Source organism: Camelina sativa, chromosome 3, assembly GCF_000633955.1.
Source record: "Camelina sativa cultivar DH55 chromosome 3, Cs, whole genome shotgun sequence".
NCBI classification, from domain to species: domain Eukaryota; kingdom Viridiplantae; phylum Streptophyta; class Magnoliopsida; order Brassicales; family Brassicaceae; genus Camelina; species Camelina sativa.
In genome coordinates this window covers 11,119,467-11,136,750 of record NC_025687.1, presented here as the reverse complement: position 1 = coordinate 11,136,750, position 17,284 = coordinate 11,119,467, and the positions used below count along the sequence as shown (strand labels likewise).

At 33.4% G+C, this 17,284-nt stretch overlaps 4 protein-coding genes across 8 annotated transcripts in view; 2 read left to right on the top strand and 2 right to left on the bottom strand.

The window, feature by feature from the left end:
• On the bottom strand, positions 7,216-8,981 carry LOC104776532. The gene is made up of 5 exons (XM_010500624.2): positions 8,783-8,981; positions 8,470-8,635; positions 8,286-8,366; positions 7,665-7,788; positions 7,216-7,528 (listed from the first exon to the last, which is right to left on the bottom strand). The coding sequence occupies exons 1-5, from the start codon at positions 8,934-8,936 to the stop codon at positions 7,490-7,492; spliced, it is 564 nt and encodes a 187-aa protein (XP_010498926.1). The 5' UTR covers positions 8,937-8,981; the 3' UTR covers positions 7,216-7,489.
• On the top strand, positions 11,319-14,568 carry LOC104776529. Its single transcript, XM_010500621.2, has 4 exons — positions 11,319-12,103; positions 12,188-12,482; positions 12,603-12,681; positions 14,241-14,568. Exons 1-2 carry the CDS (start codon positions 11,427-11,429, stop codon positions 12,474-12,476), a joined length of 966 nt encoding a protein of 321 aa, XP_010498923.1. The 5' UTR covers positions 11,319-11,426; the 3' UTR covers positions 12,477-12,482; positions 12,603-12,681; positions 14,241-14,568.
• On the bottom strand, positions 12,840-15,503 carry LOC104776530 (protein kinase APK1B, chloroplastic-like). 2 transcript variants are annotated; one of them, XM_010500622.2, is made up of 7 exons: positions 14,846-15,503; positions 14,559-14,746; positions 14,222-14,420; positions 13,989-14,152; positions 13,801-13,905; positions 13,463-13,585; positions 12,840-13,364 (listed from the first exon to the last, which is right to left on the bottom strand). In XM_010500622.2, exons 1-7 carry the CDS (start codon positions 14,952-14,954, stop codon positions 13,125-13,127), a joined length of 1,128 nt encoding a protein of 375 aa, XP_010498924.1. In that variant the 5' UTR covers positions 14,955-15,503; the 3' UTR covers positions 12,840-13,124. The 2 variants fall into 2 exon arrangements, with proteins under 2 accessions (XP_010498924.1, XP_010498925.1); XM_010500623.2 differs by having other exon boundaries at positions 14,888-15,503.
• LOC109124858 (MLP-like protein 423) overlaps positions 16,392-17,284 on the top strand; it is a 17,595-nt gene continuing 16,702 nt past the window's right edge. The window contains exons 1-2 of one of the 4 annotated variants that reach the window (XM_019243642.1): positions 16,392-16,640; positions 16,994-17,238. In XM_019243642.1, coding sequence (XP_019099187.1) covers positions 16,454-16,640; positions 16,994-17,238 — 432 coding nt within the window. In that variant the 5' untranslated portion in view covers positions 16,392-16,453. Of the gene's footprint in view, positions 16,641-16,993; positions 17,281-17,284 lie in introns of those variants that run through there. The other 3 variants (XM_010500617.2, XM_019243641.1, XM_010500616.2) reach the window with 3 other exon arrangements.

Here is a 17,284-nt window from a genome sequence, read left to right as displayed (position 1 = left end):
TTTTTTTTTTTTTTTTTTTTGTGTGGCCTTCTTCATAGTATAAAAAGTTGTGAACTCATATTTTACTGTTCTTTTTGCACTGAAGATGGGTTAAGGTGTTATAATATAACAGTTATATACATCAATGTCTTGATGGAGAAGAAAGCTTCGAGAGAAAGACGATTGATATTATATGTTATATGTTCCTAAGCCAAATCAAAGGAGAAAATATATAGTACTTTTTGTTTTCTTTCCTTACTTGATGTCATTTTAAATAATATTTCATATATTTGCAAGCGAGAGTTGAGGGCACTAAACGATTAGGTGTATTCAAATATTTTTATAAACAATTTATTGATGTCGAAGCAAGTCGTTGACTGAGGTTTTCCATGAGTTTTGGTTCATTGTCTATGTTTACTTTAACCGCACGCGCTTATTTAACCAGTTGCTTGTAACTATACTATAGTTTTTCTTATAACAACTTTTTTGGGGATAAATTGTTGTTACTGACTATTGATTATAGTTGATTAAGCTTTACATTCTAGTTCTACAATGGCTACAAATCTATAATGAAAAAGTTTTCGAACAAGAAAAGCTAAAGAGAGACTACGAAACCAATAATTTTGGTGTATATATATTAGCCATAAGTATTGAAGTTGCTAAACATTAATCGCAACAAAACATCTCACTTTTACAATAACCATGAAGTTCCCCACTTTGAAACTCTTTAAAAGTTTTAATCTCCGTGACCCGAACCTTTAAATAAATTTAAAAAATATTCTTATCACTAAGATTAATTGTTCGTCATGTGTTCTCAAAATTTAATTAAAAGGTAAAACAATCAAAATTTAATTAAAGCCCATTGTAGCCTAAGCTTATGTTTTGCCTCCTTATTCTCCCATTCTCTTTTTGCTTAAATGCATACTTCTTTTTTTTTTGGGCAAAAAATGCGTACTCCAAATATATATTTTAACGTCTAATATTCACAAATACTAATAGTATTATACTATTACTCCCATAATTAAAGGTAAACAATCCAATATGTTTTGTGGAGCGGGGTGTGCCCTGCAAGCTTATGTTTTACCCTCCTTATTCTCTTTTTGCTTAGCGTACTTCTTTTTTTCTTCTTTTTGGGCAAAAAATGCTTACTCCATATATATATATTTTAACGTCTAATATTCACAAATACTACTACTCCCATAAATTAATGATGGATCGATCCACTCACTGCTAATAACATGTTTTCTTCTATAAATGAAGGTTCTCAGTTCTCTCACTAGATGCTTTTAGGGTTAGTAGCAACAAAACTTTTTAGAGCTATATATTTCACTGTCCTCACTGGTCTCTCCAGCTCAAGCTGTGATGGTGGAAATTAAATTGTATCAACATCACACGGACAGACTTGATTAACAAAAGATTGAAGAAATCCAAATTTTTTTAAATCATATAAAATACTTTCTTCGATTCTACAAGAAGAATTTTCTATGTTTTTATTTTTCTTCTTAAAACTAGATTTTAAGCATTTTATGCATAATTTTTTACTAACTAATGGTAATGAATTGTAAAATTCAAAAAATTTAAACTTAAGGAATTACTATATATTGGTTCATAAATGTGAGTAAAAATAATTTTGGTTCGATGTTAAATTTATTAAAAGGTATTGATGGAGTTTTTTAGTATTTAGTTATATTGGAAGTATCAGAATAGTACTGATCTGTTGATCCAGAAAGCACACCTCCAGCGGCTTGTTCGGGAAATCGCACAGGAGATGAACATATTTACCTCAAACCCTCTCAATCTTTCCATTGATTTTGTTCTTTAAATTCGATTTGTGAGTTCTCATTCATTTTTCTGTTATTTTATCAGCCTGAATTGCGGTTCCAAAGTCATGCTTTGCTGGCTTTACAAGAGGCGGAAAAAGCCTTTCTTGTCGGATATATCGAGGATTCCAATTTGTGTGCCATTCATGCCAAGAGAATCACCATCATATCGAGAGATCTGCAACTGGCCATGCGCATTCGTGGAAGGAGACTATGATTGGTTTTAATTTGATCGTTTGCCTATTATTACTGCTTTGTATCTACCTAGCTATGATCAACGGTTTTTGTATATCTGTCTTGTGGGAAACCCATTAAATGTGTGCACTGTTCTTTAAAAGATCGTTTAAGGACCGAGACACATATTGTGTCCGGTAATAACAAAAGAAAGCTTGTTAAGTGTGATGATCCAGATTTTGTGAACAAGCCTAAGGTAACTATGCATGATGCGGTTTCATACATCACTGCTTTGAAGGAAGCATTTCACGATGAAATTATATTAAAATAGTTAAAATAATATATATCGAGCAACTCTCGTTAATTTTATCGTTGGTTATGCTCTCAGTTCTCACTTGAATAACAAAAGATTGCAGAAATCCAAATTTTTTAAAATCATATAAAATATTTTCTGCGTTTCTACAATAATAATTTTCTTAGCTTTTTATTTTTCTTCTTAAAATTAGATTTTAAGCTTTTTATGCATAAAAATACTAACTAATGGTAATGAATTGTAAAATTCACAAAAAAATAATTGAACTATATAAACTTATGGAATTACTATTGGTTCATAAATGTCAATATAAATAATTTTGGCTGGATGTTAAATTTGTTACAAGGTACTGAGGGTGTTATTTAGTTATATTGGGGTACTTGTCTTATAATTAAGTAATAGAATATGTGTGAGGAAACAAAACCCTATGACGGAACCTTTAAATAATAAGCACCTTTAAATAATAAGCAATACGAATTTGGAGAGATCTTTCTAGAAACTTATCTTTCTCTCTTTTTCTTCGATCGTGATCGCGTGTGGAGTTAGGGAGAACCTTGTTCTCCAAGCTTTCTTTTTGTTTTTCCTCCACAATTCGGTAACTATACGTACGCGATGATCTTTTTGTTTTTATTATTTTTTTGTGTGTGTAAATTTCGTTTGGAGAAATACAGTTTCGTATTTTCTGGTTCACTGAACACCTTTTGTAGTTGGTGGGATGGGTTTAAATCGGCTTCTTTAACTATATATTTTTTCGTATCCATGATAAAATTTAGTTTAATTTAATTTCCAAGTGATTTGATCAACTTAACCCTCATATTAGACATGCATTGTGTTTTGTTCTGTGTTTTGATATTTTAAGACCTCTAATTTAGTGTTTATATGTCGTTTGTGTGCCATGTGGTCTTTAAAAGGGCTAAAACAAATGAATCGCTTTTCTGATACATAGCTTATTATTATGATATTTCTTCAAGGATTCAAAATTAGTGTTGGGTAAATCCTAATCATGATATCTTTTAAAATGCTATAAAACTTGAGGAATGAGAGTTGTATTGTTTTATGCAGGACTCTTAGGCTCTGTTACTTGAAGGACTCCAAAATCACTGTTGAAGAGAAAGTGGTAATAGCTTAATTTGAGATACTAGAGAGATTCAATGATGATCTTATATGTTTTAATGGACTACAGTTCTCTTTCTTTTGATACTAAAAGGTTTAGACCAATTTCACACCATGGCTGGAAGAAAAGTACCACGGGAGTTAACTATAGATGATTCGGTTTTATACCTAACTAATGTGAAAGAAGCATTACATGATGAACCTGCAAAATTTAAAGAATTTCTCAAGGTCTTGATTGATATTAAAGGTCATCGGTATGAATCATTTTTTAACTCTTTAATCTACACAACAAACACACATGTGTGATTTTGATTCTGATGCTACTATAAATCTTTTTGTAGAATCAATAAAGAGAGTGGCATTGCAAGGATGACTGAACTCATTAAATGGCACCCGTGGCGGCTTGTGGATCTCTGTTTCTTCCTTCCCAAGGCTAAGACAACTATCCATGCCAAGGCTAACAAAGTATTAGGCCAATCTCAACCCACAGCCGTCACAAAACTATCACCGGAGCTAACTAAGTCTAATGTGCATGCTTATGTGGCTTCTGTGAAGGAGGCATTCCATGATGAACATGCAAAATATAAAGAATGGATCAACATATTCAAATATTTTAAAAATCGCAGGTATGGAATATTTCTCATGTTATGATCGGTTTTGCTCTTACTTTTAACTCCCATTCTACTACACAACAAAACACACATTGTGAACTAACTCTAACGTTACTTGACTCTTTGTAGAGTTGATGTAGCTACTGTCTTTGCAAGGGTGAAGGAACTCATGAAAAACCACCGGAAGCTTCTTCTTGGTTTGAGCGTCTTCCTGCCTAAGATACCTCTTGAGGCTGAGCATCATATTACGTCAGCTGGGGATAAGATGATCATCCCTCCCGAGGACGAGAAACATATTGTGTCCGGTAATAACAAAAGAAAGCGTGTTAAGTGTGATGATCCGTATTATGATCCGGATTTTGTGAACAAGCCTAAGGCAACTATGCATGATGCGGTTTCATACCTCAGTGATGTGAAGGAAGCATTTCATGATGAACTTACAAAATATGAAGAATTTCTCAAGCTCATCCTTTTAGTTGGGACTAAGATAACCATCCCTCCGGAGGTTGAACAACATATTATGTCAGCTGGGGCTAAGATAACCATCCCTCCCAAGGCTGAGCAACATATTACGTCATATGGGGATAAGATGACCATCTCTCCCGAGGCTGAGCAACATATTGTGTCCGATAACAACAAAAGAAAGCGAGACAAGTGTGATGATCCAAATTATGATCCAGATTATGATCCAGATATTGTGAACAAGCCTAAGGTATAAAATGCTCAAATTATACAAACTGTAATACAAAAAATACCATTTTGATCATTCTTTATTTGCTAAATTGTTGTGAGTCTCCATGGAAGAAGCGAAAAAGAAAAGGAAAGAATGTGTCTCCACCAAAGAAAAAGGTGAAACTTCGCAAGCGCACAATCCATTGTAAGAAATGTGGTCAAGCGGGGCACAATTCTCGTTCATGTGGTTAGAAAGCTAGTCAGTTTAGTCCTTTTTCATCTTGAGTTCAGTTTTGTGCGGGAACCTACCTGCTCATAGTCATAGCCTTGTTTACTCTGGTGCTGTTTCAGGCTTGTGGAAGTAGTGGATGGCTAATGAAATCGTCTCACTCTCAGCGAAATACTCAACAAGTAGAAGATTAGAAGCAAGTGGGAGGACTGTTTTTTTTGGCCTTCTTCATAGTGTTATACATCGACTAGTACTAGTAGTCTACCCCGTACTATGGGACACAAATATTAAATTAACTTTTTCAAAAGTAATTCATTTTTCAGCGACACTTTCAATAATCTCATTAATGAGAGTATATAAAACATTTTAACATATAATTTCAACTGAGACATATTTTCTGTTTAAAAATATTAAAGTTGTTAGAGAGTTGTTGAACATATGTGATAAACTTATATTTAAACTTTTGGAAATTAAAATTGGATTCGTAATACTATCAAAAAGTCCGAATTATTCTCTTGTTTTAGATAATATTAAGAACTAGGATCTTTTTTTTTTCCTAAAATTATCATATAGTTCTCATTTTTGTTTTGTAGTTTTGAAAGAATTATAGATGTTATGGTGCTATCTACACATTATTGTATTCAGGATCCTTCTTCTATTTTTTTTATTGTTAGATAAGACTAACTTTATTTATTTACAAAACTTTAATTATATTTTACAAAAATATATCTTTTACAAAACAATATATATTTTTTTCTATTTATATATTTTTTGATAAGACAAACTATATATATTTAGTTATGTTTTTTATATTGTTTGATAAGACTAAATATATATATTTTATATTGTTTGTAAAACTTTCATTTTTTTTGCAATCTATCTTATTTTGAACACAAAATATAAAGCATCAAATTTCTATGTATTTGTCACTATATAGTTTGGATCAAATGAAATTTAATATGTTTAAGACCTATTAGTTAAACAAATTTCTATGAATTATCCTAGCGGTTTTGTAAGTACAGACGTCTCTCAAGTAAGCAAATGAAACCGCCATATCAGATTATTAAGTTTTCGTTTGGGTGTGGTGGTGCTTGTATTGGGTGGTGAATGACACATATATATACTTTTCAAGGTTGTAGATAGGGTTTTCACATATTGAGTGGTATATAATCTTGATTCGCAAGTTTAGAGTATATGTTTTACGATTTTGTTTGTTTTGATTTAGAGAATATTGTTAATGCATATTCTTATCTTGACTCTAGTTAGGATTATTTATGTTAATATATAGAAAATGTTGTAAATCATATATTGTAAAATTGATACTGGGGTTAATAGTGCATATATTACGCTAATAAAAGTTTTCCAAATTTGTATGTGATTTTTCTATCTTAATTAGATATTACCTAACATGTAACTGTTTTAATTAGTTGCTATATTAAAGGATCAACTGATACATACAAACCAAATCAGGATATTCTGCGAATAAGAGGATCAGTTTTGCAAAAGAAGTAATCGCACATGTCTTTGGAAGGATCCGATTTGTGCAATTAGTTTTGATTTTTTTAAAAACCCGACCCGAATAAGAGAAAAATAAGGTGACACAAATTTTGTACTTCAAAAATGTTAAGATACATTTCCAATTTGAAAATTTAGAAACTTAAATAAAGGAAAAATTGTTAACAAAACTATAAATTATTTATGAATTGATGATACTTTGAGACATGTCACAACTCACAATATTTGTACTATTTTTAAAAAATGATTTGACAGTAAAATGCAAATATTTATAAAAGTCTGAATGGGCAAAAAAGGTTTAGCTATGACCTTTTAATGAACATATCAACAAGTGAGCCACACATCGTTTGAGACTCTACTCCTTTATTCTTCTTCTTTAACTTGCTTTTTTAATCTCTTATATAACGATGATTTTTTTACAGCGGATTAAATAAAACACCAAAATATTTTACTGTTAATGCTGATTTAATAAAATCTAGTTTTTTTTTTTTTTTTTTTTTTTTTTTTTTTTTTTTTTTTTTTTTTTTTTTTTTTTTTTTTTTTTTTTTTTTTTTTTTTTTTTTTTTTTTTTTTTTTTTTTTTTTTTTTTTTTTTTTTTTTTTTGCGTATTGATGGGAACAAAATAAATTGATATGTTTTAAAATGTATTTTTTAATTACACACAAAATCTATTTGCCAAATTCTTATTGGACAGTGTTATATACATCACCAGTAATGCGTACTCGCATCATTTTGAATAAACTCCAAAGATGTAAAAATTCAGTTCTAGTGGGGCATAAGATGTAAAAATTCTATTGGAGAAGTCACTAAAAAGATATTCTGAGTTCAACGTTTTAGAATAGTTTACAGTTCTTGTTCATAAATTAACCAAAAGACCAAATTTCAATACCTGCAACTCAAGAAATCTCTAATCTGCTTAACAAGCAGATTCTATGTAAAGACAACAACAAGCGAAAAGCAAACATATACACTTTTCGATGGTCGATCAGATCTTAGACGCTTTTCGGGTTAGTAGCAACAAACCCTTTTCCGCTATTTCACTGACCGACTCCTTTTACAGGCCTCATGTGCCAAGTTGCAACCTTCGTCTCTCCAGATCAAGCTGCAAATGAAGGCAAAAAAATGCATTATTATCACACACGAGGCTTGATCAACATTGCACGATGGAATGCAAGTAACCTAATATAACACCAGAGGCTCAACTGACATTAGACAATGAGGTTGCAAGTGACACTTACCACTTTCTTGACTCGGTTGTTGGCAGCATCAGTTCCACCAAAGACACAATCTGAAAAATACGGGCTACGAACGCGTACTTCTTTCATCACCAGAATGTCTGAGTTTTCCCATTGCACAGGAAGCCTAGAAGGAAAATTAATTCACATGTGATTTATTTGAAAGAGAGAAAGCAAATTCTACTGTTTCATCTCAACTGGATATTAGATATGATTTATGTAGTCTACAACTATGTATCTAGATAGCTTCAATCGTATCACAGAGAAGGCTAAAGATACTCCACACTGTGCACACAACATATGTAGTCTAGAGAGAGAAAAAAATAAAAACTTTGCAGATATGTAGTTGCAAAGCTAGCATCATCGGAAACATAGAGCAATACAATTATACAAGGCTTTTAAATCAAGTCCAGATTCTAACAATTTATCTTTGGAAATAACACATTAGAAGCTAAAACAAATTCCTCAAAATCAAGCAATTGTTTACAAAGAACTAAATCTACAACTACACATATCATCTGATTAAAGATCTCGTCCCATTGTATAAACTCATGATCACTCTAACCTCTGTTTCCCTCTTAGAGATAAGCTTGAAAACGAATAAAAGAAAGAGAAGAGACTTACGTCTTAGACAAAGCGTCGAAGATGCTCTGGGCCTCTGCTGTAACACCAACTCCCATTCTCTCAGCATCTGCTTCCGCTTGCCTGTGTACTCAAATACGTTTTTTTCCCCAAAGTAAGCTAATAATAAGCAAATCAGATTAAAAATTGAATTTTTTTGAAAGGATTAAAAACAACAACAAGTAACCTGATAGCAAGTGCCTCTTTAGCTCGGAGACCATGAAGATCAACAGAACACTTGTCTGTATCAAGCGGATCTTCAGCTTTGCCTAAATACGAAACCCCTGTAATAAAACTCGCATTCACCATCCTTGTGTTCTTCAAATGCCCAGGTCTAGGTTTCGATCCCTCTTGTAATAACCCAATGACTCGTCAAGGATTCCACAAATTCAGCTCATGATTATATATATATTAATAAAAGAAACAAAATTTGATGAAACAATTTGAAAAAAACAAATTAAGGAAACTAGTGAGATGAGGTCACATCGAACAAAGGATATCAAAAAAGACGAAGTTGGGAATAGGGTCGTAAGCCATGACGATCCCTCGGAACTCATCTCCGGTGATCACCTTGATTAAATAAATACTCCCCACCGCGAACTTCTCTCCTTCTCCTCCTATGTCGCTGGCCACCGATGCTCCTGCTGGATCCATGGCGGCCGCCTGAATATCTTTCCTCCTCCGGCTTCTGTATCGGCCGAAGTGCGGAAACAATATTGAAATATATATCATCACAAATCTAAAGACCTTAAGCCCAAATACTTAATGGGCTTATAGTGGATTTTCAAAACGCTGTGTTTTAAACATTAGTATGTACTTCGGTTAATACGAATAAACTGATCTAATCCAAAGAAATCTAAATACCATTATCCATAACCAAAATTCGAAAACCCCAAACCACAATCTGGATCCAATTTATTAATGTGGGCCACAGGTTAAGAGCTAATGGTAGATAAAAAACGCAGCGTTTTAGAGATAATCCTTTTTTTTTTTTACTCAGCGTTTTAGAGATAATCATTAACATTTTTTCAAATACATTTTGTATTCTAACATTTATTTATAATTTTTGCATAAGTAATCTTTTGCTATTTAAATAAATATTAAAACTTGGATAAAATATTTGTAATAAAATCTAATCAAGAATGTTAATTTTATAACAGTATCTTATTTTCCGTAATTACGATTTTCTATAAAAATATCTATTAAAATCACAATTCAATAACACAACTGTTTACTATCAATACACTAATATATATCTAACAACCCATCATCTATATTAAAAAGCAAAGAAACTAAATCAATTATAATATTGTTATAAAATTATATATATATATATAATATCACGTAGTATACCACATATTAAATCTTAATTTTATTCATTTTAATTCCGTTATAACAGATTAGCAAATGCTAAAGTATTGAACCACCGTCGAATCGGAGATAATCGTATGGTTGTCTAGTGATGTATCACTAGACATCCATGACTTGAGATTAGATCATGTTAGAGATCGACTACTTAATGTGGTCAAATCTAAAAGTTTAATTTTTTCTCTTTGATTAATGGTTCATTGGTTTAAATGGTTATTAGTTTTGGTTTTGTTCTTTCTCGGATTATGTGAATTATAAATAATCATAACTAATGGTGAATAGTCATAACTAAATGTTCAATTTCAGTGCTTCACACATGTTTTTTTTTCAATTGGCTGGTCTGTTCATGTATATTTAATTGCCTAAGGGTTTGTTTTGACAGCTTTCTTAGATATATAATTATTAATTTATAGATATATATTTTAATTATTTAAATTTTTAAATATTATGACTTAAGAAAATTTTAGTAAAACAAAATTAGACTATCGGATGTTATAAATTTTATAGTTTTAGAATTAAATTTGTAATATTTAGAAAATATAATTCACAATAAATTACAAATTTACTTATATACACATGACATGCATAAATTCAAATTTGTGAATGATAATAGCCTATAAAAATAAAACTATCAAAATGAAAATGATGAAAACTTGTAAAAATTTTATTTTGACATGTTATAAAGTATTTTATATCATTATAACTTAAAAACACAACATAACAATTGTTTTATAGATATGAGCATAGAAAAAAATTTAAAATTTTAAAGCACACATTATTATATCAACATTATATATATATATATGTAAATTTACATGATTATTAATTTATAATATTATTGAGAGCATATTTTACATAAGGATTTCAAAAAAAAATATATCTTATTATTTGATCAAATTTTGTTATTTTTACACACTATTCTAACTTAGAACCTTTAAAATTTATTAATTAATAATGTTTATTAATTATAGAAGATTTACTGTATTTTTATGTTCTCAGCTGTTTCCGGCTTATCCACTGTCTCATCTTCACACTTTTTTTTTATAACTTTTATTTAATTTTTCTGCAAAAATAGGAAACCAAATTAAGAAATGATAAAAAAAAATGACTAGCAAAGCAAATTCATAACCGTTTTCAAGTTGCTTAATCGGTGCAGTCCTCAACGAAAAGGACATGTAGAGTGACATATTGGGAGATATATAACACTCTAATCAACTTTCAGATGTTAACGAATGAGTGAAAATTGCAATCATGAGAGAAGAATAATTCATTTTGCAAGATAATCAAAATAAACCAAAATAAGATGTGCTATTGTACCTAGTTCCAGATTCTGAGCAAACGGCAACATCTCTTCATAAACCAAAATTAGATGTGCTATTGTACTTAGTTCCTGCATATAACATACCAAATGAACCAAAATAAAGATAATGCTTCTCTAGTCACCCTTAATAATGCTCACGGGAACAAAGTACAAACTAAAGAGGGAAATTGATAAGGTTCATAGAGAGCTACTATGAGAGGAAGTGGAAACAAAGAAGTCCAAGCTGGTGGTGACGTGGATTTTAAACAAAGGGAAAAGCAGAGACTGGGGAATAAACAGAAGCTTCCAACTCCATATGAGGAAGCGTTGCTCCTCCTCTTCGATAATCTTTTAATGTGGTATATTGAAAACGCCGCGTTTTAGAGGTTAGTATAGAGATCACCAAATATTATGTCGTCGTGTGTTATTTTTATCCAATTTAAACCACCAAATCGGAGATAATAGTGTCTGTATCAATGGCGGCCGTCAGCATCTCACTCGCTTTGTCTGTTGATCCTCTCAAACCAACGAAATTTGGATTCTCCTCTTCTTCGCCTAGATATCCTTTACTCTACCCGTGTAAATCTCACCGTTCCACCTCCAACCTCAGATTCGCTTTCCCTCCTTCGCATTCTCCTGTCTCGACAGTTACAGAAACGGGAGATGAAGAAGCTACGAAATCGACCGGAAGCTACGCGTTTCTAGAGGAATCGTTTCGCACTGGGAGGTTTTTGAGCAACGACGAGTTGGAGAAGTTGAAAACTCTCGAAGGGTTTGCGTATTTTCAGGAGCTTGAATCTGGGACGATGTGGGTTCGGGTTATGAGATCCGATGAGATGGACTCGACGGTGCATCTCTTGGCTGAGTCATTTGGTGAATCTATGTTATTGCCTTCTGGTTATCAGTCTGTGTTACGGTTTTTGGTTAAGCAGTATTTGATTGAGAGGAGAGAAGTGTTGCCACACGCAGTGACCTTAGTTGGGTTCTTTAGGAAAAAAAATGATGGGTGTAGTGATGGAGAGGAGGCTGAGATGGCTGGTACTGTAGAGGTGTGTTTGGATAAACGTGGCGCTAATGCTTCACCTCCTTCCCCAACTCCTCCTAAGGAATCGCCTTATATTTGCAACATGACTGTGAAAGAAGATCTTAGAAGGTATTTGGCACTGCTCTCTGTACTGTATGATTCCAAGAAGATTTGTGTTGTTAAATCTTGTTGATTTGTGTTATGACTTGTTAGGAGGGGAATTGGATGGCATTTGTTGAAGGCGAGTGAGGAACTGATATCTCAGATTAGTCCATCAAAGGATGTATATTTGCATTGTAGGATGGTGGATGAAGCTCCTTTCAATATGTACAAGAAAGCAGGGTATGAGGTTGTGAAGACAGATACTGTTTTGGTCCTTTTGATGTTACAACGACGTAAGCATTTGATGCGCAAAAAGCTTCCACCTTGTTGCACCAGTCCTTCGGATACGGTAGATATAGAGAGGTCTGAAAATGAGCTCACCTCATCTGCTAATGCGTGAACACGGGTACGGTTTTTTTTCTATCAATGTACCAATTGGTTTGGTATTTGTCTCCCTTGTTTGAATTCATAACAAAATTTTGATGTAAACCAAGTAATTCATAATTGGTTGTGATTCATCATGTAGGAGCTAAATGTGACTTGACCAAGGACTCGGGTTCATACCCTGTTTGGTTCAACTTGCTGTTTATAAAATCTTAGTTGAGGTACGCTACACACGCTCTTATGTTTATCAAACGTATTTTACAAGCTTTACCTGTTGTTATTTGCTTCATGCTTCTAGTAGTGGCAGTAATTCTGTACTTGTTCATATATATATGTGGTCCAATCTTCAAGCATAAGGCAAAACGAAACAGAAAAGGGCTACACCTGTTTATTTATATACTCATTTCTCTTCTTGCAAAATATAAATGACAAATACACATACCATACAAATACATGTATTGTTTGATTCAATATGCTTTGTGCCTCTATAGTATATATATATATACATCCAAATAATATCGTTTAGCAGCTGGAAGTTGAATTCAAATATTCCCATATATATAATTAAAGATTACTTTGTTTTATGTTATCAAGTTTCATCAGTGGCCTCTCATTTTAGGATTATGATAGTAATCCATATTACTGGTTTCAAAGAATTTGGTGTCTAGAGCCTTCTGAATGTAGGAATCGTCCCACCCAAACCACCCTTCGAGTTTGTGTAGATAATAAGTTGCAGTTCCTTAGCACAATCCATCACTGAAGGTCGCTCTTTACTCTCTATACGAATGCACCGTGACGCGAGATCAGCAAACATAGCTATAGCTTCCATGCTGTATGAATTCCTAGGCAGCTCTGCATCTATAACTTTTCGCAATTTCTTTCTGTCATTCAGTATATTTCTAACCTGAAACATAGAGAAAATTGAGCAGTTTATTCCAATGTTAGTTTCTTGATCAGTCAACATTTTGTTGTGAATCTTAGAACCTAGGAAGTCCATTTTACCTGTAGCACCAGGTTCTGTTCATTTGGGCCCTGAGTTAAGTCAACTGCTCTGCGTCCAGTAAGTAGTTCTAGCAGTACAACCCCAAATGCGTAAATGTCGCTTTGTAGAGTAAGCTTACCTGTCTGCCACAGGAAAAATTGGAACAAAATTATGCTAAAAACTGTCTTTCCTTGCTTTGAGTTCTGATATGTGAGTGAGATAAAGTTCCGATTCCTAGCAATTTCATGTCATTACTAGCAAGATTTGAATTTAGTAAGTAGCTTATACTGAACCCTTTGCCATCTCATCCTCATTTACAGGATAATAATCATGTAAAGATGTAAGTAAGAATCTTTACCGATGTATATTCTGGGTCGAAATATCCGAATGTTCCTAGAACTCTTGCTGTCACACAAGTATCCTTCCCTTCTGGCATCAACTTTGCTAGTCCAAAGTCGGATATCTGCAAGGATTATACCCACGTCATAGTTTTAGTGTATGGCTGATATTAATGCGGCATAGAGCACCCATTTATTTTATAAGCACCTTTGCATTATAATTGGAATCTAGTAGCACGTTAGTAGATTTGAAATCTCTGTGAACAATTGGAATCCCAACAGAAGAACTTGAATGGAGATACGCTAGTCCTTTTGCTGCCCCAAGTGCAATCCTGAGCCTTATTGGCCAGCTTATTTTGGCTTCTTTAATTCCTGTGATAAAGACACGGTTTAGTGGCCAATTGGCTTTTCGTGGATAGGACTTTTCTTTCGTTGACTTACCATTCAAATGATCTTGCAGGTTTCCATTTTGCATATATTCATATACTAGAAACCGGTGTTTTCCATCTGCACAATAGCCGATTAAAGCGACCAGATTTGGATGGTCAAGTCTGCTCAAGATATCCACCTCCACACGAAATTCTCTTTCTCCGTCAGCTTTTTTAAAAGGAGGTAAATCCATCTTCTTGATTGCAACTACCTTCAATTCAAATAGCGAGGGATCAAGATAATATGTATGCTATTCTAATAGCTCATCATTCTCAAGATTTACTTGTAAAAATTGTTTCTAACATTACAAAGACTGTAAATCACATAAATAAAGCTATATAGTTACTACCTCTCCTGTTTTTAAAGTGCCTTTGTAAACTCGGCCAAAGCCTCCTTTACCGAGTAGATTTTCATCACTAAAGGAACTAGTGGCCTCCTCCATTTCCTTGAGGGTATAAACTGATGACCCGTATCTTCGTTTCCTTGGCTGAGACGCCTGTTCTTCGATTTGCCAGCACTCTGCTGTTTTGTAGACCCCTGAGAAGAAGGTTAGTTTCACAAAGATGTTTCAGTTTCACCTAAACCCTTTTTTTTATTCAGTAATAGTAATGTCGGAAAACAAAAATGGTAACATACTTTTATGCCATCTGGCGAAGATGATGGAGAAAAGGAACGTACATGGATCCGTATCATAAGATTTGCTTCTCCTTCGTTTGTTCCAAGCCGAAACAAGTGGAAAATGCATAGCTTTTAGCTTGGGGTTGGCTTTTCCTATGCTTTGTGGATGCTAGAGACCATGAGAAGAAAGCTTCTGGTTCGTCTTTTTGTAGTGGTGAATCCTTTGGAAGTTAGTTGCTTCCAAAGAAACAGAAAAGATTGTTGTGGTTGAAGATGATAGATATAGAAGAGTGTATGGAGTTAATTGATTTTGAGGGTAAGATTTCTGAAATACTCAACAGCAGTATTTCAACTACCGAAGTTCAAGAGAGAGAGAGAAAGAGAAAGAGACGGTAGAGCTGAAGAATACGTAGATTACATGTACGTAAAGCAAAAGAAAATGAGAGCATCTTGAGGAAGACTTTAATGTCGAGTTCTCGGTTCGGTTCTCTTGTCTGAATCTATCAGAACATGCGTACGTACGTATCTGTGTCGATCAAGAAGAGAGATGGGACGCTGCTTTCAGTTTTTTTTCCTTCCCTTTCTCGTTTCAATTCTTTTCTACTATAGTCTATATATGTTTTTTAATCAATAATGTTGTTTTCATGCGTCCGTTGAGAGATAAGATATATCTATAAGTATATTTGTAAGAAAACCTATAATTTTCCTAAAAGCAATCTTAGTATTATAATTACCTTGTCAAATCCTAGGATACTGTAACTTTAACGTATCCAATTATATATTCAAAATTTGGGTCCGGATGAACTTTTTGCTTCAAATAGACATGATGACTCATCTGTAGAATTTTGTTTGTCGTTTCTATTTTATGATTACAGAGTGCTTGCCGTTTTGTACCAACGGAAGACAACAACATGCTGTTCCTAGCAGAACAGCGAAATAAAAGTACCTAACGATGATGATGATTTTGCACCAAGAAGATCATTTTAGAAAGTTAATAGCAGATATTTCAGATCTTTATCATTAATAATTTTTTTATTCTTATGAAAATAAATTTGCAATCAAGTTGTTAAATGTTTGTATAACTTGAGTGACGTGACTCCTCCGCATTTACTGATTTATTTGATAATACATTATTTAGAACCAATTATTCAATCTCGATTGTCAAAAAAAAAAAGATTGTCAAAAAAAAAAAACCAATAATTCAATCTCATCAGGGTTCACATTGGTCCACAGTTTTTATGAGCGGGGTCATAAATGAGATCCCCGGCCTTCATATGTAAAATGTGCTACTTGGTTCATAGTTCTTTTGTTGAAAGGCACAAAAGAAAGTTGGAGGCAATGGTAATCATATGACACAAAACACAGTCGACGTCATATTTAGACTACCTACCCAATTTATTATTTGATTCATCCACCTCATTGAGTGGTTGACACAGCAAATGAAGATATTTATAAGCTTTGGGTTAGTTGTATAGGTTGCTCCACATAGTAAATGCAATTTTTCATATCACTAAAGGCTTCATAACTTCTCTCTATATATAGACACGACGAGTTGTATTAAAAAAATCATTCAAAGACATATATAATACTTGAGTTTAAATTTTATTTTCTTCTTAAACTAGGAAAATGGGATTGAGTGGTGTTCTTCATGTGGAGGTTGAGGTTAAGTCTCCGGCTGAAAAGTTCTGGGTAGCCCTTGGCGACGGCATCAATTTCTTTCCCAAAGCTTTCCCTAATGACTACAAAACCATTCAAGTTCTTGCTGGCGATGGGAACGCTCCTGGCTCCATTCGCCTCATTACTTATGGAGAAGGTACATTGTCTCGTTCTATCTTTAATTTGTAACCATTCATTACTTATGTTTCGAATAATTTCCTAAATGGCAAAATTGAATGGAGAGAGAACCATAAATCTTTGTCGCACCCAAGATTGAGTACTTCATTCAAGAAGACATTTATTTTTCAAAAGACCAAGTGTGGTTCTAGATCGGAAGAGATGTATGTAATAAAGATTTTAATAAGATAGAACCATCCATATCATGCTTAATGGGCTATAAGCCTATAATTCAGCGTAGTTAAACCCTAGATGATATACGTTTCACCCTCTCACCATAAAATTATTCAAAATATGTTACTTGTTAATTTCTACTTTTGCCCGTATATATAGGATCTCCACTGGTGAAGATATCGGCTGAGAGGATCGAAGAAGTGGATTTGGAGAACAAAAGCATGTCGTACAGCATCATCGGCGGCGAAATGATGGAGTACTACAAAACGTTCAAAGGAACGATCACAGTTATTCCTAAGGACGGTGGAAGCCTTCTGAAATGGTCTGGTGAGTTTGAGAAGACCAGCCATGAGATCGCTGACCCACACGTCATCAAGGACTTTGCTGTCAAGAACTTCAAAGAGATAGACGAATATCTCCTTAAGCAAAGCGCTTAAAAGTTGAATCTTT

Excerpts from the sequence above, each read along its gene's own strand:
- LOC104776532 (XM_010500624.2), bottom strand. The coding sequence starts at position 8,936 with ATGGATCCAGCAGGAGCATCGGTGGCCAGCGACATAGGAGGAGAAGGA. Across the intron at positions 7,789-8,285 it reads TTCGACGCTTTGTCTAAGAC|GCTTCCTGTGCAATGGGAAA; the intron begins GTAAGTCTCTTC and ends TTTTCCTTCTAG. Across the intron at positions 7,529-7,664 it reads ACAACCGAGTCAAGAAAGTG|CTTGATCTGGAGAGACGAAG; the intron begins GTAAGTGTCACT and ends CTTCATTTGCAG.
- LOC104776529 (XM_010500621.2), top strand. The coding sequence starts at position 11,427 with ATGGCGGCCGTCAGCATCTCACTCGCTTTGTCTGTTGATCCTCTCAAA. Across the intron at positions 12,104-12,187 it reads GTGAAAGAAGATCTTAGAAG|GAGGGGAATTGGATGGCATT; the intron begins GTATTTGGCACT and ends ATGACTTGTTAG.
- LOC104776530 (XM_010500622.2), bottom strand. The coding sequence starts at position 14,954 with ATGCATTTTCCACTTGTTTCGGCTTGGAACAAACGAAGGAGAAGCAAA. Across the intron at positions 14,421-14,558 it reads GCACTTTAAAAACAGGAGAG|GTAGTTGCAATCAAGAAGAT; the intron begins GTAGTAACTATA and ends TTTGAATTGAAG. Across the intron at positions 13,906-13,988 it reads ATTCCAATTATAATGCAAAG|ATATCCGACTTTGGACTAGC; the intron begins GTGCTTATAAAA and ends TAATCCTTGCAG.